This window comes from Hydra vulgaris, chromosome 05 (assembly GCF_038396675.1).
Source record: "Hydra vulgaris chromosome 05, alternate assembly HydraT2T_AEP".
Classification (NCBI taxonomy): domain Eukaryota; kingdom Metazoa; phylum Cnidaria; class Hydrozoa; order Anthoathecata; family Hydridae; genus Hydra; species Hydra vulgaris.
This window is the reverse complement of record NC_088924.1, coordinates 15,215,077-15,241,941: the sequence shown is the minus strand read 5'-3', so window position 1 is coordinate 15,241,941 and position 26,865 is coordinate 15,215,077. Positions and strand designations below refer to the sequence as shown.

At 27.8% G+C, this 26,865-nt stretch overlaps 1 protein-coding gene across 2 annotated transcripts in view; it reads right to left on the bottom strand.

Annotated features, from left to right (window-relative positions):
* Positions 1-26,865, bottom strand: part of LOC136080616 (uncharacterized) — a 67,321-nt gene that overhangs the window by 6,648 nt on the left and 33,808 nt on the right. For both annotated transcript variants that reach the window (XM_065797484.1, XM_065797483.1), the window contains exons 9-13: positions 25,708-25,759; positions 13,786-13,829; positions 5,557-5,615; positions 2,042-2,091; positions 42-93 (exon numbers count right to left, since the gene is read on the bottom strand). In XM_065797484.1, coding sequence (XP_065653556.1) covers positions 42-93; positions 2,042-2,091; positions 5,557-5,615; positions 13,786-13,829; positions 25,708-25,759 — 257 coding nt within the window. The remainder of the gene's footprint in view (positions 1-41; positions 94-2,041; positions 2,092-5,556; positions 5,616-13,785; positions 13,830-25,707; positions 25,760-26,865) is intronic.

Below are 26,865 nucleotides of genomic sequence, written 5' to 3'. Positions count from 1 at the left end.
ATGCTTTAGCCTAGAAGTTTCCATTAATTAAAAATAATTACCTGATGTCTTTCATAATCACATGTTTTGTGTAAAGTGTTAGATAGATTATTCCTAAAATTAGAAAATAAACAGTATAAAAGCATTTTTTAAATATTGAATTATGTATTTTTAATCTTTATATAATATAAAATTATTTTTATAAAATGTTTATTCAAATTTTTTTTGTACAGTATCAAATATACAAACACATTATATCAAACATACAAACACACATTATGTCAAACATATCAAACATACAAACACACTTTTGTAATGGGTGAGGTCAAAATGGGGCCGAGGCACGTTTCCTTTATAATCTATTTAAAGCAAGTTTAATGTCTCAGTAAACCATATTAGATTATGTCTCAGTAAAATCAGATTATTTTAAATACACTAATTATGATTAGCTACTAAATAATAATTTATTATAAATAAAAAATTAAAAACAAAACCTTAGAAAAATAGTTTCTAAATAAATAGGATGTAACTTTTGTTGCATTATTATTACATTATTTAGAAATTATACTTTAAAGTTTACTTTATTGGAATCAAACTATAATATATCGAAATAAATATATAATAAAGAGCTTTGACTGTAGCATCATTACTATAAATGTCATTTTTTTTCCTGCTCAGTAAAGTCGAAAATTTCTTTTAATTTTCTCAAGCTTTGATAATTTTAAATTGTGCCTTGGGGAGGTGAATAACATAAACATGAAAAAAAAAAAAATAAAAAAAAAAAACCACATTGTTTTAGTATAAAAAAGTTAAACTAAATCATTAATTAAAAGTTATTTTTAATTTGTGAATTGAAAGTTTTAGTTTAAACATTCGACCCCAATAAACCTTCATTACACATCCAATACACCTCTGTTACATCTCTAATAGGGATACACTATATAAAAAAGATTAGGATATAACATATAAACATATATAATGACATAAATATTAACATGAAAAATATTATATAAGTAAACCAGTTGGTTAGTACTTTTAAAATTCTTTTATTAAATTAAATTTTAAATTCTTTTTTTAAATGACTTTTTGAGTTTGTTGATTTTTTAAATTTCTTTGGTTGTTTTAATCTCATTTAAGAAAACCAACATTGAAACTTGAAAAATTAATTAATAAAGAATTGAAAGAGTGCTATACTTTTACAATTTGATCTTTATAAAAAAATAAATAAACTTAAGTTATAATTATTGTAACCATAGTAACCAAAGTAATTACAGCAATCAAAAGTTTAAATATATAACAATAAAGTATAATTAGAAATATATAACTACATTAATATCAGTGATGGATCCAGGATTTTTTCGTGCTTGAGATAGCTTACTTCCAGGCATAGAGTTAACTCTGAACATTTTTATGTTTATACTTACATCAAAAAATGATGCTTTGCAATAAATTGTGATAATTGGAGGTTGGGAATGAAAAAGCACTTTAACTTTATCCCGCCTACCCCCACCTCAAAGGTGAGGGGCAACAAGTTGATAAAATATTTTTTGTACTATTCTCAACTAGACTTATATTTATTGATAATTTTAAAGTTTCACAGTATTATCTTTCAGCGCTCAAAAACTATGACCATATAAAGTTTAAACCCCCCTCAATTTGAGGAGGTTACAAATTTTAAGAACTTTTTCATTCCCAACCTCCAATTATTGCAATTTATTGCAAAGCATCATTTTTTGACATAAGTATAAACATACAAATGCTTGGAGTTTGCTCTATGTCTGGAAGTTAGTAATCTCAAACACCAAAAAATCCTGAATTCGTCACTGATTGATATAAAATAGTATAAATAAAAAAGTACTAAATAAATAAAAAATAAAAAAAACCTTTTTTAAAAAATATTTCTAATTATATGGCAGAGGGTAGAGGTCTCGATTAAGCTGCTGTATATGCTTATTTACATGGACAGGAAATAAACTAAATTCACCCCAAATTAAATTTTTAAAATTTCAGACATGTTACACTTGTATTCCCCTACCCCAAAAAAGAGAATACATTAAAATACCTTTCTATATTAGTGATGTCTGCAAGTTGCCTTGAATGTAATGAATGTATCTAATCAACAAAATTTAAATGTTTAAACTCATGTATACACTTTGCCAAATTAGATCTTTTTAATAGGCATATACTACTTTCATAAAGCAATAGTTATGTATTAAAACAACTGGAACTGATATTTGTCTTAACAATAATCAGTTCCAGTTGTTTATAAAACAAAGCCGGGTTTAATAAAACAAACTGAGGCCAGGGTTATGGTCGAGGAAAGGCTGAATAAATAATAATATATCCTATAAATATTTTTAATCAAATTTCATTCAAATTAAAATATAATAACTATAAAAAAAAATATAGCAATAGAAATTTGTGTGAAAAAACTTTTCACTGAAATAAAAATGTAAATGTAAAATTAGTTCAAATAAGCCTTCTTTAGACAAAAAAAAAAGAAAATTTTTGGAAAATTAAGATTTAAGGCCGGGTGAATTAAAAAAAGCAATTGCTCGCAAGCAATTGCTTTGAGTAAAAGTAATTGCTCAAAAATTAGTGTTAAAATTTGCTCAAAAATAAAGTTTTGCTTTTACTGATAAGTAATTGCTTCTGCTTAGGAGCAAATGCTTTATTCTTCTACCAAAAGAAATCGTTTGTTTGCATTTTTTGTTTAAAAATGCCACCTTTTAGCGCAAATCAGACTGATAATAATAATAACTAAAATGAAAATAATGATAACAAATGCGAAGATAAAATATATACGCCAGTGCATATATGTGAGTAATATATATATATATATACATATATATATATATATATATATATATATATATATATATATATATATATATATCACAGATCATATAGGCCATATTTTTAAAATCCGGAAAGTTGCTTGGATAAAATATTCGAAAAAATCCGGAATGTTTTCCCTTATTTTTCTTTTAATTTTGCTTTTAACTGAGTTGTTTTAAATTTTTTCTCAAACTTTCATAATTTTTTAAGAGTGAAGAGTGAAAAAGCTTAAAAAACAAATATATTACAAAAATTTGTACATAAACTTGTATTTATGGAAAATGTTTTAGACATCCATAAAAAACTGAAAGTTGAAAAAAATATCCGGAATTCTGGAAATATCCGTAAAAAAACAATGCCTGATATATATATATATATATATATATATATATATATATATATATATATATATATACATATATATATATATATATATATATATATATATATATATATATATATATATATATATATATATATATATGCTGTATAAATATATACATACATGAAATTTATATGCCGGTGTATGTGTGTGTATATATATATATATACATATATATATTTTATATATATATACACTCACACACACACACACATATATATATATATATATATATCTATATATATATATATATATATATATACATATATATATATATATACACACATATATATACTCCTAGTCGGCATTTACAGGGACATGTTTTTTTGTTACCATCATGTTTTTTTTTATTTTTTTACTTTTTTCATATTATTTTTATCATATTTATGTATTTTTTTAAACTTTATATATGTTTAAATTTATTATTTTATTATAAAAATACATTTTTTATATTTATTTTTGTTGTTTTTATATATTTATTATATATTATATTTCATTTTTATTTTCATCTATTTACAAAATTGAACAATTACAGTAATATAACCATATTTAAACCCTAAGCCTGACCTTGATGCTGACCCAAACCAAACCTTCAGTTGATGTAGCTGCACTCCATTGCAAGTCAGGCTATTTGATAGTCAATGTATGTACTTTTTTCTCTATATAAAAGTTGCTTATGGGAACATTTTTTTTACAAAAAAACTATGCTTATGGGGACAAAAAATTAGCGGGTACACAAATGTCTCTGTAAGTATTTGCTTTTTTTGTAAAACCTGTCCCGCAAGTGATACTATAGGTGTGTGTGTATATATATATATATATATATATATATAATGTAAAATAATAACATGAATGTCCAATTATCAAAAAATAAAACAATCATCGTATTTCACTGGGGGCCTATTTTTTAAACGGCGAAAACAAAACAAAAATTTATTTAAGTAATTTTATATTAACTCAATAAACTTTTCACTCTCAAAACATTTTATTTTAAAATAACAAACTTGTATGGTTTGGATGAACTTTTATAAATACTTTTTTATTTATTTAAATATGACAAATATTTATTTATTTTTTATTTATTTAAATATGACATGTAAATAATTGTCTCTGCTCATCAGGTAAAATCATTATTTCCCACACTATTGGATTTACCACATTTAATGTAGAACTTTGGTGCAAAAACCACTAATTTGCCACAATAATAGAATATAATAATCCGTTTTATGAGTTAAAGCTTTTTTTATTTACGCCCTTTTTTCTTATATGAGCAATTGCTCAGAGTAAAAGCTTTCGTGCAAAAAAAAGCAATTGCTCAAAATTTGTATTCACGTAATTTGAGTAATTACTCCAAAAACTCAAAGTAAAAGCAATTGCTTATTTTTTTTCACACGGTCTTTAGTTTTTCATTTTTAATGAAAAAATAATGATTATTGTTTAATTCTTATTACTTTAAAAAAAGTTTTACTCAAAAAAGGAAAATATTTTGCAGCTGAAATCTTAAACCAAGCAATAACCTTGCCATCTACTTTTGGAATCCTGGCTGACTTTACAAGCTATCTTTGTATAATAGAAATAGTTTGAAATTAATAAATCCTTTCACTTCGATTGCAGTATAAAAGTTGTCCTGGACACTTGTTTTTATTTCCAATAAGCCCAGTGGTACCAAAAAAATTCCATTAATGTCCAATTGTTTTTAATTTTCAATAATCATACAATTTTATATTCTTGACTATAAAATAATCAGCATTTTTGATCACTTAGGCTGCTAAAAATAAACTAATAGTTATTTTTGGCTTATCATTAATAAAAAAAGTTTGATATCCCATAACCATAAACAGTAAATATAATTTAAAGTCTTTTACTTTGCATACTCATAGGTTATATATAACTACTGACCTATTGGAAGCTATATATCATATCTACAGTAAATTTACTGCTGTTACCTTTTTTCTTTCTTTAATTTGATTCACTATAAATAACTTTTATCCATCTTTGTATGGAATACTGTTGTCATATCTAAGATTGTTAATAAATTCTGGACTGCCTTAAACAATGTTTCTTTTTCTTTAGATTAACAAATTTGTTAACATTTTAAGAGTAACACTAACTACCTTGAATCTTTTTTATATTGTTTAATAGCTCTCTGTATATCAAGTACTGGATACTTAGACAAGCATGAAATGTCAGGTGGGCATAGATGTCATAATATAATCAAGATAGATGGGGTTTTTTTTTATTCAAAAACAAAAGTTTTAATATAAACACTGCAAAAAAATATATACATAATGATTAAAGAAACAAGTATTTAAAGAAAAAAAGAAGAGTAAAGTAACACTTTTATTACTAAAACTTACTTTTTTATTTTCTTGTGCATCCTGATTTTTTATACAAGTTTTCTTTGTTGGAGAGACATCTGATACAAATTTAAAAAAAAAAGTTAAAAGAAAAAGAAATATGTGTTAATCTATTGAGTCTCATATTGAATCCATTTGTTTATTAACATAGCTGTATTAGCAATCTATTTTACTAATTAGACAGCCTAGTTGAAAAAAAAGCAGCACAAAAAAAATTAACTTAGAAGCAGATTTGAAAGTAAATGTGATTTAAAAAAAAAAAAGAAAACGGTTTGTTTTAATTTTTACTGAACCAGTAGCATAGCGAGGAGGGGGCCAAAGGGGAAATTGCCCAGGGCAGACCGTTTCCATTGTTTTTTGTTTTAACAACCCAGCAAACCTGCACAATTTTATAAAAAATAGCAAGCTTTTATGATAAACAGTGATTTTGAATATTTGTTTGATATAGTTAAAGGAGATTTTTTAAACAAAGACATAAACTACAGATAAAGATTTCCTTGCTTCTGAAGTCAATAATTATGTGGAACAACATGTATTTGATTAGTGTCTAAAGTAAACAAGACTTTGCATCATGGGATATTTTAAAAAAATCTGGCAAATGTTCTTTAATTATTTATAGAAGAGAGAATACCTTTAATAAAATTTTACCGCTAAAATTAAAAAGAACAAATTAAGATATTGCAAATTTATTGAACATAGGCATGTATCTGCCATTTGATATAAGCAAGTGGTTCTTGACAAAAATCTTGTGTAAGAAATTTAGATTGTCAATAAATGGAGTTGAACATCTTTAGAAAAAAAGGGATGACATTAGGAAGTCGAAATAATACACTATTATTTTGATAGCACACACGATATATCCCACATTGACCAGTTGTCTCAAGTTATCAGATATGTACATATTGAGATTAGGGTCTTTTATTGATTTCATTGAGTTAAATGGAAAAAAAGCAGAAGTGATTACGACTCAAATTTTCAATAAGTTAGTAGCAAATAAACTAGAAATAGGAAACTGTTATGTTCACAGCTATGACAATGCAGCTACAACGGCTGGACATATAGGTGGGGTCCAAAAACAAATATGGGCAATCAATCCCAAAGCTCATTTTATATCGTGCAATTGCGGGAATTTTGCGGGTGTGCATACAGTAGGTAGTAGTGGTACACAGTCAATAACTTTCTTTGGCACAGCCGAAAAAAATTTACACTTACTTTTTAGCCTCAACTCATAGATGGGATGTTTTGAAGAGCCATGTGCCAATTAATGTAAAACGCTCTTTAAGATTAGGTGGAGTTCCAGACATGACACTGTTCATGCTCTTGGATCACGTCTAGATGATATAATAGATCCTCTGAAGAGCTCAGGGATGGTGACCATGAGACTATTGAAACAAAAGGTGATGTTGGAAATATCACACTATGTGTCATGACATCCCTTTTCAGCTTTTTTTTACTTCTGGAGCACTCTCTTAGTTGAAATTAAAGATGCATAAATGTTTCTACAAATAAAAGAACTTCCGTTAGATCAATATGCCCTAAAATGGAAACATTAGCGATGTTTCTAGCCAAAAAACGAGATACAGTTGTAAAGGAGGCAAGTATTTATGCTTTGAAGATATGCCAAATATACAATACCGTGACAGAAAAAAGAGTTTGATGACAAAAGAAAATGCCAGATGAACAAACCAGAGATGCTGGCTTAAGTCTTGTAGATGAAGTTAAGCGAGAACAGTACAAAGCTGTGGATAGGCTACAAGCAGAAATTGTGAACCGCTCAACTAAGTTGCAAAAACTTGATAAAAAATTCCCTTTTTAAAAACTGCAGTATGGCTGAGTGGAGAAAATAATGAATTCATCAAATGCCAGATTGAGCATTTGTGCAAAACTTTCAATGAGCTGAATCCATTGGAAAAGTTAATTGAAGTGAATTGTCTTCGATGTCATATGACTGTGTTCCAAACAAACTCTACAATAGATCTGCAAGAGTTGAAGAATATAAGTGCTTTAGATGTCTTAGATTCTCAAATGGCACTTGCAAGAAAGTGTACCTAATCTTTTTGCGGCCATCAGAACTTTTTTAACAATAGCTGTATCAATAGCTAGTTGTGAAAGAAGCTTCTCAAAGCTAAAATTGATAAAAAGCTATCTACGCTCAACAATAAGACAATAATGCTAACCTAATTTGGCTATTTTGTCTATTGAACATGAAATGTCTTCCAAAATTAACTTTGATAAAATTATTGACAATTTTGCATCACTGAAAGCTAGAAATAGGAAAATATGTTAACTCTTTGTCATTTCAGCGGTGCCCTACAACCTAAATAGGTGTACGCCTTAAACAGAATTTTTTCATTACACAGATTAATAACTATCTTGCAAATATGATAGCTTTAGTATAATCATTTGTTAAATTGTTTGATAGATACCTCAGTGTTTGAAAGTACCGCATGATTCTCAATATTTGTATCTATTAATATACAAGAGAAGTATAATTACAGAATAGCACAACACTGTAATTTCTTTTATTTACACAATATATTATATATATATAAATATATATATATATATATATATATATATATATATATATATATATATATATATATATATATATATATATATATATAATATATTGCTGCAAAACACAAGGGTTACTGATACCAGGCCTAAAACATACAAGAAAAGCTTATTTAAAGGAACAAATGAGCACAATATTTATTTTTAGCTTCAAGTGTAAAATTCCTTGCTACACCACTGTACTGAACTTTTCTCACAATAGAATTTTTCCTAATTAAAATAAAACTAATTGAACTTAAGAGCTACTTTCTGAGAAAATCAGAAAAAAATTCTGAGAAATTCTGGGCAAATCACTCAAAATGTACTCTTGGTTCAAAAGTGATATCTGTCAACCACGCTCAATTTTACAATGTATGGATTTTTATTACTCCATATTATACACTCAATTTTACATATAGTAATGCTGATATGAAATTTTTTTTTTAAATATTTATAGTTGCTAAGTTATGGTAAGTCATATTTTTGACCTTTTAATACTTAGAGAGTCATTACTGTCATTACCATTATTGTGATTTTGTGATTTTTAAACTAAGTTTAAAAACAATAAGTTCACTGCATCTTGAGTTTCTTTTCATATTATGGAAGTATAGGCAGAACTTTCACAACAAAAATCAAAAAACATGAGGATAACCCTTCCTTTGTCTGAAAATCATGAGCTAAAATCACATATTTTTGAATTTGGGGCCTACTTTTAATATATTCATTTCAGAACATTTAAGGTACCCATGAGGTATCTTATCCTTCTTGGAAAGGATACCCTATTGTAATGCATTGTTAAAATAATTCCACAACAAAAAGTTTAACTTTTTTGTATATATTTATAAAAATAACTGAATTTTAACAGCAGATTTTTTTTTTAGATCTTCAAGTGCTGCACCATTGTCTGAAGTTACTAAAGATCTATTTAAAATAATTGAGATAAAGATTTGGTCTGATCTGGGGCAAAGCCTTCAGCAAACCTTTTTGCAAGTCGTACCATAGCTCTTTCAATTTTTTTTCATCAATTATTTTTAGTTCCATTACAAATGTCAGGTATCTTTTTCTTCTTAATATAAAAGGAATAGAGCTGATGTACTTCTGATAAGTTGTTACAAGTAGATGAAGCTTATTTAACATTTAATTCGAAAAGTAAAGTTTCTTTAGGCTCAAAATAAAATTCAGTTGTGTCTTGTACTAAGTCTTTGATAGTGGCAGTACTTATCTTAGTATCAATCAAATATCACTCTGAAACATCTCATATTTATCAAAATACTTTTAACAGCAGATAACTTTTGGCCAACAATTCATGTATTGGGTGACAGCATCTGCTTGGAGGTACTGAGGCAATACCTTTAATGTTAATAAAAATAAAAAATTTGAAATAATTATTTTAAAGTTTAGCAATTTAAATTTTTATTTGAATACGATTGTGAAAAAATTATTACCAAAGTTAAATCTATTTAAAGAATATATAGACTTACCAATAGTTGATATGCACCCTTGGTTTTCATAAGTGTCCATTCATATGCACCCTTGGTTTTCATAAGTGTCCATTATTATGCACCCTTGGTTTTCATAAGTGTCTATTCTTATGCACCCTTGGTTTTCATAAAAGTCCATTCTTATACACCCTTGGTTTTCATAAGTGTCCATTCTTATGCACCCTTGGTTTTCATGAGTGACTTTACTGTCCATTTTATCTCTAGGTGCAACTTTAAAATCTAAAAACATATAACTAAGATTTTATACAATGAGGGGAATTAAACACTAGTTGTTTTACACAATCATATGATGCAAACAGAGATTTTTTTTAGCCTCTGACATCTGAAGTCAGGACATCTTTCTTGTATAATCTTCTCATTAAAACAAGGAGATGGTACACACTTCACATAATTAAACAACATAGTTTTTTTTTGAAAGTATACTTATAAAAATACTCTGTTCGTAACAATTTTGAAGTAATTAAATTAATGTTTAATAAACCATACCAAACAACTGTAAATAAACACAGGTTGAAAATGTTTAAAAGAACATTTTTTTATGTCTACAATGGTATAAATAACAAAACAAACAAAAAAATCAGATGTAGAACCATTTTGACATAAAGTTAAGATAATGCAATATCACCAACTAAGTTATTTTTGCATTTAAAGGATAGTAATATAGAATAATACAAAATCTGTACATTAAACTTTTGGGCCTTTTTCAAAATGGCTGATTTTTGAATGCTAGTTAAAACATTTTTTCACAGATTAATAATTCATAGGTATTTTTGTAAACAAAGCCCCCACAAAAATGTGCAATTTCTTTTATGATTTTTAGACAAAGGATTTCTCCGCAGATTTTTTGATTTTTTTTTTGAAGGCTCCAAAATATGAAACAAAATTCAGGGTGCACTGAAAGTTCTACCTATACTTCTAAAATATGAAGCATAATTCAGGGTGCAGTGGACACATTGCTTTTAAACTTAGTATAAAAATCATAAAACTCCAAAAGTAACTTGCCAAGTATCAAAAGACCGAAAGTTTGTCCGACCATAACTGAGGAACTACAAATATATAGAAAAAAAAATTTGCACCCTTTATTTTAATATTATTAACACAATAAGTAAATTTGAAAATGATTAAAGAATATTAATTTTGAAGATTACCTAGTTTTCTCAGAAAATGAGAAGCTAAGTAAATAGCAAGTTCAAATAAATACATATCATTTAGATGTTTTATTTATTAAGTTATAAATGAAACCTTTTTAACTTTTGAGCATTTACACAGGATATAAACATTTTAGCACAAATATACAATACTATATATACAGTTTGCAATACTATATATACATGTTTATGTACATGCATATATAAATTTTTGCAGTTTATTATTACTCTAGTAAACGCATTTGATACCAGATGTATTGACTGGGTAATAATTTAATTAAATTTAATAATAACGACTGATTTTATTAGTAATAATTAACTAGCTGCTTTTAATAATTTAGCTACTTAGCACTTGTACTTAGCAATAAGCAAAACATGTACTGATATTTTAGGATAAACTAGGTTTTGAGTCATTTTCTTGAAAAAAGTTAAATAACAAAAGCTGCAGTTTTATTTTTTGTTTTTCTATGTTTATTTATATTTTATTTCTTAATTATAAAATTAAGAATTATTATTACAATATATTTTTTATTAAAATAAATAAAAAATTGCATTGAACTGAGAAAATTTAACAAAGCTACAAAAGTGGTAAAACGTAACTTTAAAAAAAACATTTTTTTTTTTAAAGTAAAATTGATTGTAGTTTCTAATTTTTTTTAAAATAACAATAGACCACATGAGAATTTCTTTAAAATTACGCTTTCTGTTTCCATTTTACAGTTTTTCTTTTTTATGAAAATCAAAAAATTAATGTAATGCCTTTGTGACCTTTGAAACTCTGAAAAACAAGAAAAAGGTCAAAAAATTGACCTTTGTGTTGAAGCTAAGCTCCAACACAAAGGTCAATTTTTTGATTACTTTTTTTCTAGTTTTTCAGAGTTTCAAAAATTTTTAGATTTTCTAGAGACTTTTTTTCTAGGATCTACAGACTTTATGAGAGCCATATACAAAGAATTTTTTCTCAATTTCATTTCTATTGATTTTCTCGACTACACACTTCCTGACATTCCAGAGAAATAGGTTAATCAATTCTGTATAGATGTTAAATCTATCATAGGTAAATTGAAGTATGACTGGGTTTGGGATAGAATTCTTTTCGCTGGTTTATAGTAAGACTTGATTCTATTGCATCTAAATTGCTTTCATTGCTAAAGTCATTTCTCAATAAAACTCTTTTACAGCTTGTAGTCCAGACAACACTCTTACAAATATAATAAATATTCTTACAATAGCCTAATAAAATTGTTCTCCCAATCATCAGTACTCTCTAATATATTTACCAAGTGTTCAACTGAACCTTGTTTTCCTTCCTGCTAGAAAATTTCATCTGTAGTTCCAATCTTTAAAAACTCTGGAGAAATCTCTGACCCCTCTAACTATCATCCAATCAGTCTTCACTCTGGTATTAGCATGGTCGTTGAACCTTTAATCCATAAACTTCTAACATCTCATCTTGAACCTAACAACTCTCTGACAATATGGTTTTCAATCATCTTGACTAACATGTTAACTGTTGCAACAGATTCTATCATGTATTAGATAGAGGCAGCAAGGGAAGGGCTATTGTTTTTGAAATATTGAAAGCTTTCAAAAAGGTCTGGCATGCTGGACTTCTTCATAAGCTAATATGGTGTATCTAGGAATGTTTTTCAACAGCAAAGAAGTCCAGCAGCAAAAACAATTGAGTCATTTCTTTCCTAACACAATTTTAAATATATTTTTGAAGGTCAACTCTCTTCTTCAATTTTAGTAACTTATTAGGTACCACAAGGCTCCATCCTTGGTCCTGTATTGTTTCTTATCTTTTAATGATCTTCGTGACAATTGGCAGTAGCCCTTTATATAAAGTTAATTTAATCTAAAGTAAGCCCTTTAAAGTAGCCCACTACAAAACTACACACTACACAACTATTACTCCAGTCAGAAAAAAAACCTATTTTTAATCAGTTGGAAAAAGCAGCTGAACTCAAGTGTGATCTCTCCTCTGAAACAGTTTGGGGTTTGAAGTGAGTCAGGTACTAACCCACTAGCTATGATCAGTGCCATGGCTAGTGGGTCGGAGGCCCCATGCCCAAAATCTATCCTTAGGGCTCTAAAATCTTAAAAAACCTTTCATTAATAAGTATTACAATAAAAAAAAAAAAACTAAAAACTAAATAGACTAAATACAGTATTGTATATAATCTATTGGAACACAGCATCAGCTTCGGTTGCCTCTCTTTATAGTGCTTCCCATTTTTTTAATCCTTAGGCCTGACATGTTTTATACAACCTTGGTCCATTAAATTAAAATCTCTTGATATAAATGTCTTTTTTTTACATATTAGGCATTCTGTTAGCTTTTACAAGCATGAAAAGCTTATGAAAATATTACTTAAAACATATATACCCATATCACTTTCTACATCTGATTTTTCATGATTTAAATTGTATTTTGTGTCACAAATAGTTTGTGCAAGGGTTGGTTCTTCCAATATACATAACTTTACATTTTCTAAGTTACGCATCATTAATTAAACCCATTTCTTTTTTATCTAAGTTTTTTTGAATGACAGTAGCATCAACCAGAATACTATTAACACTTAGCTCATTTATTAACTTAGAGTGGTTGGTATACAGTTTACAAAAAGTTACAAAACAGAGTCTTGTGGCACACTACTTGTAACATTAGCCCAGTCAGATGTCTTTTCCAAGTATCACTCTCTGTTTTCTATTTGTGAAAAAGTCTATAATCCAATCACAAAGATTTTCAACAGTTCCACAAGCTTTCAACTTGAGGATTAATAATTCGCAAAAGATTGTGTTAATTATTTTCTAAAAATTCAGATATAACACATCTACTGCATTTTTTGCTAGCTAATCACTGTGTACATAGCCGTTTGATTCTAATAAGTTTGTAACATGTGACCTGTACAAAACTATGTTGACATCTTTAAACTTAACAAAATTATGACATCTTAAAACTTAATAAAATAATAGAAAAAATAAATAAAACAATTTCCAGCAAGTTTAAACATTCTTACCAGAATTATCTTTTAAATGAAATTTAGGTGCTAAATCCATTGGGCTAAAGATAAAAAGTAAAACTAGGTGTATATTTGTCATATGTTATAGGTGTATATTTGTCATATGTTATATGTCAACTTAATTTCTCCGCGCAGCGGCCTTGGCAAGGTTCGTTTTTTTGTTTTTACAGCAGTCACATTTTCAGAAGTTTATGGTTAAGAGCTTGATTAAAGAAGTCTTTATTGCGCATCATAAGCTTCTTACTAAGCTTTAATCTAAATGATTCAGCCTGAAATCAAAAAAAAAATTTTAAGCTATTTTAACTAGATTCCATCAAATTTTATTGAAAGATTAACATCTTTGGTGCAAACACCGAATAGGCTATCTACCAAGTTTGATAACTAGTATCATGTTCTCCATTTCTTGGACTCGTTTTTACCTAATAGAAAAACTGCTAATTCTGCAGGTACTTAATTGTCTTGATGCTTAGATTTTAATACTTTCTTTAAATAAATGGAAGTTCTATTTGTTTTGTTTTAAAGAAAAAATTTTTAAGATCAAGGAACCTTTTGGAAGTTTTAAGAGGAACTTTTCAAGTGAGTGAAAATATTCCTTTTAAAAAATTAAAAAATCTATATCATCAAATGTCGTTTCCTTTTGAAATAAATATTTCTAAAATGACTCAAGGATCAATTCTAAAACATGATGACAGAATGCAAATGTGTTTTCATTTTTTCTTAAGATTTGTGTATATAGTTGTGTTATCAGCAAATTTAGATGTAAATTGTCAGGTATATCATTAATATAGATGAGAAATAACACAGGATTAAAGATAGAACCTATTACTCCAGATATTACTGGGAATGAAGGTGAGCATTGCCTATCAAAGACAACTTTAATACAGTGGTTAGAAATGAATATTTCAGTAATTAAAAAAACTTTACTAAATATAGAGGTTATGAAAAAGATTAATATGCAAGACTTTATCAATTGATATGTAAGATTTATCGAATGATATATAAACAGTTCTTATCATATAAAATAGCTATATAATAAAATTAACTTCTTTAAAAAAGAGTTAAGCTGATTAGTTATTTCCCAAATAATATGCTCTGAGTCAGTCTTTTAGACACAATATATGACTACAATTATGACTACAATTGATAAATTGGTTAATCTTGTACAAATAATGATTCTCACAAACAGATGCTACCAACTGGTGGGAATATATATATATATATATATATATATATATATATATATATATATATATATATATATATATATATATATATATATATATATATATATATATATATATATATATATTTATGTGTGTGTGAGGTTAATATATAGATAAACCAATTTATCTTGTGCAAATAATAACTCATTAATGAGATATGATTGGATGTTAGGATATGCTTGTTTTTTTATTATGGTTTAAATTGATTATTTTGTATCATAGTGAAGAAGAACATAATTTCTGAAGCAATCAGCATTAAATGAGGCTTTATGGAAGAGGAGAGATATAGCTTTCAAACTTTTAAAACCTGTATCAAAGTAGGGAGAAAGGAGGGGGGGGGTCCAAAATTCTATACTTGTTGTTTAACTAATTATTCTTAACTTTTTTAGAAAAGTTTAATGAACAATTCAGTTTTTGCTACTTCTTTGTGACCTTCTACTTCAATTTTTATAAATATTAAAAAACTTAAAAACTAGATTTCTTTGCAGCGTGTAAAGTTATGCAACTTTATGTTAAAATTAGGGATGTACCGAAGCTTCGGCACTTTTGCTGAAGCCACGGTCAGTTTTTGCCGAATCATTGGCTTTAGCGAGTTTTTTCAGGTAATTAAAGGTAATAAGCTACGGTTATATTAAACATAAAATAATTTTATTGTTTACGATATAATTACTATAATTCTACTACTCGTAATTTGCTCCTTTACTTTGATTCCTTGACATATGCCACAGCATACATAGTACACATAGCGACGTGCCGCAAACTATATTGTAACTTTTTTTTACTTTCTTATCAAAATCAATGCGTGCTTTTTTATATTTTATTTAAGTTTTCATTAGTCGTTTTCATGCATACAAAGGTAATGATTGTCTAAAAGTTGAAATGATTCTTAAACCCTGTTTCAAATTAAATTTTTTAAAGAAACGGATCATAATATGTTTTAGGAATTTTAATATCTAGATCACTACAGCTTTCATTTAGAGTATCATTTACAACAAGCAAAAGTAGTTGACTTCTTAAAAGACTTTAATTGTGACGGTCAAATCAAAAAAAGAAAACTTATAAGCATGGACATATACAGTTTTTTTGACCAAATGAGTACAAAATAAATGCTTCACAGAAATGTGAAAACACTTGAGGGGAAAAAAAGTGTAATAGCACAAATCCAAAAGGGAAAACTCAAATTCTAAAAAGAAAATGGCACGAATAAAAAATATATAAATAAAATAGTTATTTCATTCATTTATTACAAATTTAATTGAAAATTAATGTCAATTTTCAAATCAATTAATTTTCAAATTAGTTATTTTCTATTTAGTTTCAAATTAGTTATTTTCAAACAAGGCATAGCTACATCCTAAAATCCTATGGCATTGCATAATTTAAAAAAAAGCTTGATGATTTGTGGTGGTAGTGAAATACCTTCTGCATTAAAGTACATATGTTTTGCAATATGTAGTAGGGGAGAGTGGTGTACCTTGGAGACGTGTGTACCTTGGAGGCACGTCAACTCTGCTGCCATCTTGAAAGATGAATTCAAACTGAAATTTTAGTTGCATATATTGGCCATTAAAGACCATTAAAGTTGTTTTACCACTGCTTAACACATTTGTTGTTGAAATAAAAATAAAAGTTTGTTTTCGGCACCAAAAAGTAATTTTTTTAAAGCATACTCTTTTTTTTCTACAACTGTAGAACTTTATTTTAAAACTGATTATCAGAATTTGTAAAGCATGTTTTTAGCTACATTTATGCATGTTTGAAACTGCTTAACTCTTAACCTATAAATATATGGTAGCGATTTTGTAAAAATGATGGTAGCGGTGTACCTTGGAGGTAGCTTATGTTGTGTACCTTGGTGGTACCACCAAGGTACACACTTGCATGATTTTGTAAACACTATTTTGAGTAAGTTTGTTATGAAAGTACTTCTTTAATGTCGCTATAGTTTATTATTTTATTATTATTATTTTTGTTAATTAAGAATTTTTTTAGTATAATATGTGTAATAAGATGTGTGTATTTCTTTGTTACATTGTAATTATTTTTGTAATAAGCTTACCAATAAATAGCTTGGTAATTAAAAACAATAATATGAAAAATACTGATAAAAGCATTTTCAATTATGCTTTAAAAACTATGATGTCCTTTCATTTTATGAAAAATTAATTGTACTGATGTTTGATTGTTTTTAATATTTTTCATTTATTTTCAGAAAAACCAAAAAATACAAAATTAATAAAATGCCTAGAAGTAAAAATGGATTTAAAAGAAAACCTATACAAAAAGAAGACATAAAAAATAGCTGTAAAACTTATAGTGAACAATGAACTGTCTATATACAGAGCTTCTATGAACTTTGACATTCCTGAAGCAACCTTAAAAAGACACAGAAACAAATTCCTTGAATCAGGTTTAGAAAAATTTTGTTATAAGAAAGACAACAATGTTAAGCAAGTCTTCACGGTAGAAAACGATAAACTTCTAGTTGATTACATTTTAAAAGTTGCTGATCTTCATTATGGACTGACTTTGAAAGATGTTTGAAAATTGGCTTACCAACTTGGGAAAGCAAATCAAAAAAAGTATGATGCATCTTGGGATAAAAACCAGATGGCTGGAAAAGAGTGGCTGAAAATCTTCTGGAAAAAATATTCTAAAGAATTATCGCTTAGAAAGCCTGAGCAACAAGTCTTGCGCGCTTAACTGTTTTTAATAAGAAAAATGTAGCACTTACTCTTCAGAACTATGAAGTAGCTCTTAGGCTTGAGCAAAAGCAAGGTATTACAGGATTTAACATGTTGACGAAATCAGTGTTACATTTCATCCATACACTAGTCACAAAATGCAACCCTTAGACAGAGGCGTATTTAGTCCATTTAAGACATATTACAAAAATAAAATGAAGGATTGGATGTTAAAACCAGGCAATACTGGGAAACCAGCAACAATCTATGATGTATCAGAAATTGTTGGACAAGCATTTCCCTTAACTTTTACTCCAAACAACATTACGCACAGTTTTCTAGTAAGTAGCCTTCAGCCACTGAATAAAAACAATTTCAAAGATGATGAGTTCTTGTCATCCACTATAACAGAACGACTGCAATCTGTGTATGAAGACCAGCCTAAAAAAAAAAGTAGCAGAGGTGCTAGAAGTTGCTGACACATTTTTTAAAGTTCAGTACTTGAAAAAGGACACAAAACCACAAAGATTTACTAGAGAAGATAAAACTGTGTATGAATTGGACAAATCAGACATGGCCTTTCAGTTGCCACATCCCTCACAGCTGGAAAAACTATCATTTAATATTACCTTTGATAACCTAAACGTAGAGTAGACAAATACTAAATCAAAGTGAAAGACTTAAATTTACAAAACTTTAATGTAGACTTTTGTTATTACTCTTTTCTTTATAAACTTTATTTCTTATGCAAGTTTTTAATACTTCAAAATTTGAATTAGTTTAAATTTATAATCATATATATATATAATTTAATAAAGAGTTTATATAAATTTAACTAGTTTGATTAAAATCATCTTAAATGAGGCTGATGTGAAGTCTAATTACCCTATAAGTAAACATTATATCAAATTTCTACCATGTTGAGTACTTAATCTGTTAAAACAATAATACCTCCAAGGTACAACATACATACCTCCAATGTACACCACCGGTGGTGTACCTAGGCCGTAGTGTAAGCTATTTTTTAAAAATAAAAAAGGATGAAAAATTGTCTGGATGTTATATAAAATGTTTAATAAAAAAATTTGGGTGTTTAATAAAAAATCCTAGAGAATCTAATATCATTAAGTTAAAGAAAATATATTGTTACAGGTCATATTGTAAGTATTTTTCTTTTTTTATTTGTCAAAGTTTGAAAATACCTTTGAGGTACACCACTCTCCCCTACATATTATAATTGCAGTAAAATGTTAAAATATGTTTTTCAACAATCAATATTATCCCTAGTTAGCTAGACCTGCAAATTGCAAATTTTGAAAATTCTGAAAGCAAATTTTACCTATGTAAGTGAAAAAGCTTCGGCTCCGGCCAAAGCTTTGGTTTTGGCAGAGTGACTTTGGCCTAAGCTTCGGCTTTGGCAAAATCTTAGCTTCGGTACATCCCTAGTTAAAATTTTATGGGTACATCCCAATTTAAATTTTGATTAGACAACAAAAATAAGTCTTATCTAGAGTAAAAATTTGTTTTGATCTATTTCGCTAGAAAATACTTTGCTATTAATTTTTAGATACAGATTACAATAAAAAATATTGCAACAAGAAGTAACAAACTAGTAAATAAATAAACCATAAACTAGTAAACAAATAAATCAAAATTATTAAACTTATTTAGAAGTCTCCTAGTAGTTGACGAATTTTATCATACAAAGTTGCCTTTACTTGGGTTGTTTTTGTACTTGTTTTTAATCAAGTCAACAATAAAATATCTTTTAGAAATTTTAATTAATCAAGGTTTAATAGGAAGAGTTAGACTGTTCAGTATTCGTATAAACAGTTTGTATAAATGCATCAAAAAACTGGGATGATTGTATCATCTTTGCATATAGTTTAGCAAAATTTAGCTATATTTCTTTAATAGAAAATAAGAAAGTATTATGGGTTTGGAAAAAGATACAATGATGGAATAACTGATGTATTAAATTTTTAACCAGGTTTTTGCAGTTTATAAAGCAATTATAAATAACATTGAACTTAAGCGTCAGCGTGGCACTCATTGCAATCAGCTTTCGGAAATGCTGCCAATTACAAAAATTCCTTGTGGTAATATACTAAATTATCCAAACCATTGTGAAATCAAGATTTAGTTAATTTATAAATATTTCGGGAAATGCCTCTCATTGTTAAAAAATTTATAAATATAAAATACAGTTGGATCCAGTGGCAGAAACAACTGTGACAGAGCAGATTAGCAAAAAAAGAACTGTAAGCTTTACATTAGGCATCTAAGAAATATTTTATCTTAGCTTGTTTAAAATTTTAAGTTGTCAATAAATATATTGACATCTGCAAGTATGCAGATGTCAATAAATAAATTGAAAAAGAGAAAGATCTGTTAAATGTCAAAAAAGATTGATGAATGGAATGTTTATTTTAGTAATAATCAAAAAATAGTAGACCATTGCAGCAAAGATCCACTTTATTTAAAATCATAACTGTTGATAAAAATACATAAAAAATGCCGTCATATCTACAGAGGAATAAGTTAATAATTTAAAGTTTCTACTTAACTTGGAAAGTCCTCACAACAATCCACGATTACCTACAATGATTTTTTTCTTTAGTTGTTAAGGTGCTCCAAGAAGAACTAAGTGTCTTATCACAAAGCACCGTGAAAAAGCAATTTAACTAGAATGTTTAAGCATCCTTCCTTACCAATGTTACTTACCTTGTTAGAGCTAATATCGAACCTCAGACATCTTGATTCTGAGAAGGAACTCAAATCACTGTACCACAATTACAATGAAGTTATTTCATACTTTCACTAGTAATTTTTACAATTTGTTCCTTATATGGAGAAATTTCATGTAAAATGCCTGATTTTTTGTTGCATTTATAACTACACATAATGATTATGTATTTTATTGATAAAACAAAAAGAAAAATAATTACCATAGATTCTACTTTGATAATAATGATTTCATTTAATTTAACAATTGATTGTTTTGTCAAAATGATCACTTTTATTGAAATTGAAGTAGAAGACCAAATATTTATAATGAAAAAAAAGGTATTAGGTAATTTGAAATCAGCATAAAAAATTAATTAAGAAAAAGTGGTTAAACTACCCAAAATCCAAAAAAAGTTAATTTTAGACCTCCTCCCCTAATTAAAAGGTAATAAACACCAGTGTAGTAAGTGAGTGGTGTTGAAATATGACTGGGGTTAATTCAAAGCTCATGTTAAAAATTATATATATAATCATATATATCATCATATAATCATATATCATCATCATCATCATCATCATCATTATCATCATCATCATCATCATCATCATCATCATCATCATCATCATCATCATCATCATCATCATCATCATCATCATCATCATCATCATCATCATCATCATCATCATCATCATCATCATCATCATCATCATCATCATCATCATCATCATCATCATCATCATCATCATCATCATCATCATCATCATCATCATCATCATCATCATCATCATCATCATCATCATCATCATTATCATCATCATCAAGCTTTAGCCTTCCCCTTTTATGCTGTTTCTCTAATATAAAAAATCTTGAGCATTTTCTTTCCCTAACTAAAGCTCATTCATACCATATGTAACGCACTCTCTCCAAGTTTACCTACTTTCTCCTCTTCCATTTTCTCCCGAAGCTGCTACCTCTTTACATACTGATACCTAAACCACTTTGATCTTTTCTGACAAACATTGTTTGATACAATGTTTTTTCTAATCTCTGTCTAAGATTGGCTTCTTTTCTTGCCTTGTTAAAGTCATACCACCATCTATCTTCTCTTTCGGCAAATATTACACCATATAAATACTAAAGTTTATACAAATATGTTAAGTTATTGTATGCTTGCATCTAAATAAATAGCAAACATATATGTTTATATCCATATATCCATATTGTGTATGCATAAATGCGCCTGTTACCTAATATCCTGGATCCAAGCAAGTGTGGAAGCTTTTATTCCTTCTCTTTAGCCTTTGATCAAGCCTCATTCTACTCCATGTTTTTCACCTTCTTGTGTATTTGCTATACTAAACCAATACTTTTTTTTGATTGTGAGACATCCAAATCATTTCCAGAACTTAAGTCAATTCTCAATTTTAATCTTCTACAGCTTGTGGTTCAGACAACGTTTTCATCATAGTCTTACATAGTGTTCTCCAGAATTCTCTTCAACTTCACTAAACTATTATTAATTGCTAAATAAATAGTTCCAATATTTAAAAACTCTTGAAAATACTTTGACCTCTTTAACTATCCCACAATTAGTCTTTACTCTGGTATTAAGTTTCTTTATCAAAAACTTTAAGATAATTAATAATTTCTTTCTAACCACAATATTAAAACCATTCTTGAAAGCGTACATTCTTCTTTACTTCCAGTAACTTTAGGAGTACTGCACAGTAGGCTGATGCTATTTTTTATTTTCTCATGAAACCTTTTACATAACATGAATAAATGTATTCTAAGAAAAGTTTAATAAAAAAATAATTAAATATTTAAAAATTTTATTAGGTCAAAAATAAAAAGTTACTTTATAGAAATAAGAAAAAAGTACTTATCAGGATTACTTAAGTACAATTATCTTTTATTAGAGAATATTTATATCATTTTTAAATTAGATACTTACATTTTTAAAGTTAATACTTATTATATTATAATTTAGCTTAACTATCATTGTTGGAGTAGAAACAAAGTACTTTTATTTAATTTTCTAATTTAGTTATAAATATATCTCCGTAAATATGTCCCCCATAAGTGCTAATGGAGCTTCAAAGAGAAAGGCAGACAACTCGACCAACTATGGATTTTCTTAATATTCTTGATTAATTTGGATTAATTTAATATTCTGGACAAAAAAAGAAAAATGAAGAGCAAAGAACAAATATTTTATAATCATCAAATGGCTGATAGAAAGAGCTGCGTATCCACCAGTCAAAAAATTATTGAGCATCCTGCTAATTCGCAATTGATAATAAAAAACCTGGATCTTGATTATCTAGAGCAATTATATAAAGAATCAAGCTCTTAAAATGATGATGACTTGGATGGTTTTGAGCCACCAACCACCAAGTTCGAACCACCCAAAAGAAAACTTAAATCAAAAGTAAGTAACAATACTTCTCAAAATAATTTTTTTTACCTTTTTAGTAAATATATTTACTTTGTTTTTAATTAAAGGCAATGTCAATTGCTGTGATGTGGGCAGAAGCTAAAATCTCTACCCACAAAGGAGCTAGAGTAACTCGCTCATTAAGTTATTTCCATGATGATGTTCCCACTCCACATCAACCTGCTATTTTTAGAGCTGGTAAAAGGTTGCAAGTCATAATTCTTTTTAAACTTAAGGCAGCTTTGTCAATTGAGACATCCTTTATTTTACATTTTGATGGGAAAGCTGTGGCACTATATGATTACGGCACTAAGAAAGTGGAATGTATGGTCATTACCCTTCAGTCAGAGGGATCAATTTATTGGTACATTGGCTTTAAAACACTACATACTAGTGGAACTTCTAAAATTCTAGCAGCTATGATAAAGGAAACATTGTTAGAGTATAATGTCGTCGATAAAATATTCCTTATCATGTGACACCTGCTCTGTCAATTTTGGTTCGTAAAGTTAACATTATTATTTATCTATAAATATGTATGATGCAACAATTACATTTTGTTTTAGGTAAAGCTTATGATGGTTCTAGTGGAATAATAGGCATTTTACAACCGAGCTATTTTACAGACATGTTTGGTATTATGGATGTAATGCTCACATTTTAGACCTTGTCTTAAAAAAAATTATAATTTTATATTTACCAACACCATCAAAATCTTTTGCTCTAGCTGATTTTAAGTTTATAAAGAAACTTAAAGATAAGTACCCACAATTAAAAGAATCATATAATGTCCTGCATAAAACACCTCATCTCCTCCTACTGTTAAAACTTGGAGAGATGATTATAGACTATTAGCTAGGTTTGTTTCATTAACTTTTTTCTTTTTTAACATCAATGTATGCATATATGCATATTGTGTATGCAAATATGTATGCATTATATACACATTATGTATGTATTTTATCTTCAAGTTGAGCATCGCCTTCAGGCATTGCTTAGATAAGAATGTTTTACCCAAACTGGAGCTACCAACTAAATTATCATGTTCTCACTCAGCAAGATGGAACAACAAAGCAACTTATATCTTACTGGGCTACTTTCTAATCCCCAAAGAAAGGCAATGATTGAAAGAAATAGCTTAGTTTATTAGCTGTTCTTGGTCACATGCATGGTTTAAAGTTAGGGAGGAATCCAATTGGGTGAACCTGAGGTTCACCTAATTGGATTTCTCCGTTATTTTAAACCATGCATGTGACCTTATCAGCCTGAATTATATAAGAGGCCATATCAGCCTGACTTACAGCCCAAGAAGCTCTGAACAGACATATTTTTATTGTTGAAATCACATCAAAAAATGTGCATAGAACAAATGATGTTACTGAGAGAGAACTTCGAGCTATGGACATCTGAGCTTACCGGGCTAAGTATGATGATGCTCTTGAGAAACTTTTACTGAACATAATGTTAGTAAAATGTCTAATCAAAAATAATCTTTTTAATCTTTGTTTTATTATATTTATAGTTTGTAAGGTTAAAAAAAAAAAAAAAAAAAAAAACAGGATTTTTTCCTTATTTCTAGAAAGTAACTTTTTTTTTGATCTAATAAAATTTTTAAAACTATTTTCTATTAAATTGTGTTTTGGACACAATTATTCATGTTTTAGAACAGGTTTCACATAGTATTTTTTTAAAAAGTTATTATAGCATCACCCTACTGCACAGTTCTATCTTTGCTCCTGCATCGTTTCATATCTACAATAATAATTTTCCCAATCTTACATCTATTTGCTGACAACTCAACTTTATACTCTTGTTTTGACAAGAAGCCTTATCTTTTTGAAATTTTTTTTTCTCTTCTCTAACAGCAGTGGCTTGTAGATTTTAACTCTAAAAAACTCAGTTATTTACTGAAAACAACTATCACAATATTGTTGGCATTCCTATATTGACAACCCCCCCCCCATACTTTCAAACTAGGTCCAAAAGCACATTGTAAATGTAGTGGGACCTGATTTATCTGCAAAACTTTAGCCACTCTCCCATCGTTGTAAGGTTGCATCTCTTTCTTTTTTTTTTAAATACTATTATCATCTGTAGTTTGATCAACCAAAACTCATTTTATTTGGCTTGTCATTCAGCAAAGTTGCATCCTTTTGCTGTATTTGTCCCTCCTAGCTAAAAAAATTTTTATTTATCTAGTTTATTACCTCACACATCAACAAAATTTCAAAACTCTTTAAGTTTTAACTTTTTAAGTCTTCACGGTTTCCTTTTTAAATAGAAAGTTTATATATATATATATATATATATATATATATATATATATATATATATATATATATATATATATATGCCAGTATTTAATAAATAGTAAATGTAAGCATACATTTATAACATTTGAGGTTTTATAAACTTTTTTCTAGCTCCGGCTATCAACCCCTGCTAAATCTTATGAGTTTAATGGGGCCGAGATTGTAAAAAGTCCTATTTTTAACTGGGGCTTGGACCCTTGTCACTTAATACACCAATATACCAGTGTCTACTGGTTAATATACCAGTGTCTACTGTACCAAAACTCTACTTGTATTTCTGAGATAAGATGTATTTCAAGACTCAACCACAAAAAAAAAATTTAAATGGAGCATTATGCAACAAGCAATTGGTATGTTTGCAACACAGAGAAGATAATAGTGTTGTACAGATCTATTAACCTAATGAAAATCCATATATTTGTTTACAAAACCTGTTTTCAAGAAGAAAAAAAAAGGTGCAGAGAGAAAAAAAATATATAAATAAAACTTTTATAAAACAAATAATTAATTTTAAGAATACAAAAATTTAACATACTATTTTGTGTTGTGAATTTTCTGAAGATGATCTTTTATATCTTTCAAGTAATCTAAGACAAATTCCTTCAATAAATTATAGTAAAGTTCAATTTATAAATTTTGTAAAATTATAATATTAATTATGATAAAAAACTTTAACCAAATGCTACAATAAAAGTCTGTAAATTTTTAGTTATTAAATACATAAGAAAATGGCTGTAAAAAACAAAATGGTAGCAGCTCCAAAAAAGTTAAAAAAAAATTGTTTTTTAAAAGATAACAAAACACACTTAAATAATAAAACACACTTAAAATATCACCAAAATGGTACCCTTTAACTGATAATTTGCAAAAACTGAAACTTTTTGTACATAAAATTTGCCTAACATGATTATCATGATATTTTTATTAACTGATGGGTTTTATCAATATTTCACACAAAGTTCCTTCTTTTAGATCTTACCCCCTTAAAACTGGAAATTGATTTTTGTTAAACAATAGTGGATGATTGAATTCATTTAAAACTGTGGACATCTTCTTTTAAAAATTTGCACATAAAATTAACATTTATTTAAAAAAGGAAAAAAAAATTATCAACTCCAAAATAAACCTAATCAACCCACTGTAAAGAGCATAAAAAAAAAAGAAGCAATGCCGCTTCGAAAACTGAAATAATACCTTGACTAAAAAATAAAACACCAATTATTGTCAATAAATGGTGCTTTAATCTTTCGGAAAAATACTAAAATCTTAACAAAAAAATCTTCAAATTTTGACAACAGCTAAAGATTCAATTATTCTATCATATGTCATCAGGACATATTGTTAAAGAAAATCACTAGTTTAATTTTCGGCATTTAGGAGATACAAAACTTTTGCAATATCAAGAATTAAATTTGAAAAATTGTCAAATTATCTCATGCAAAAAGTGCTGTATGAACAGAAGTAAACAGCTGTATGTGAAATAAATTAATCTAAAAACAATATGTATTAAATGCTATACACAAGTCAGTTGTTTGTAAACACTTACAACAAAGTATACTCACTTTAAAACTGTTTGATGGCATGATCAGCCTAAATTAGTTCTGAAAAACAGGTAACAATTGGATGGGGGAAATAAACTGTACAAGAAAAACAACAAAGACACATCTAAGCATAAATGATGAAAAAAATCTGA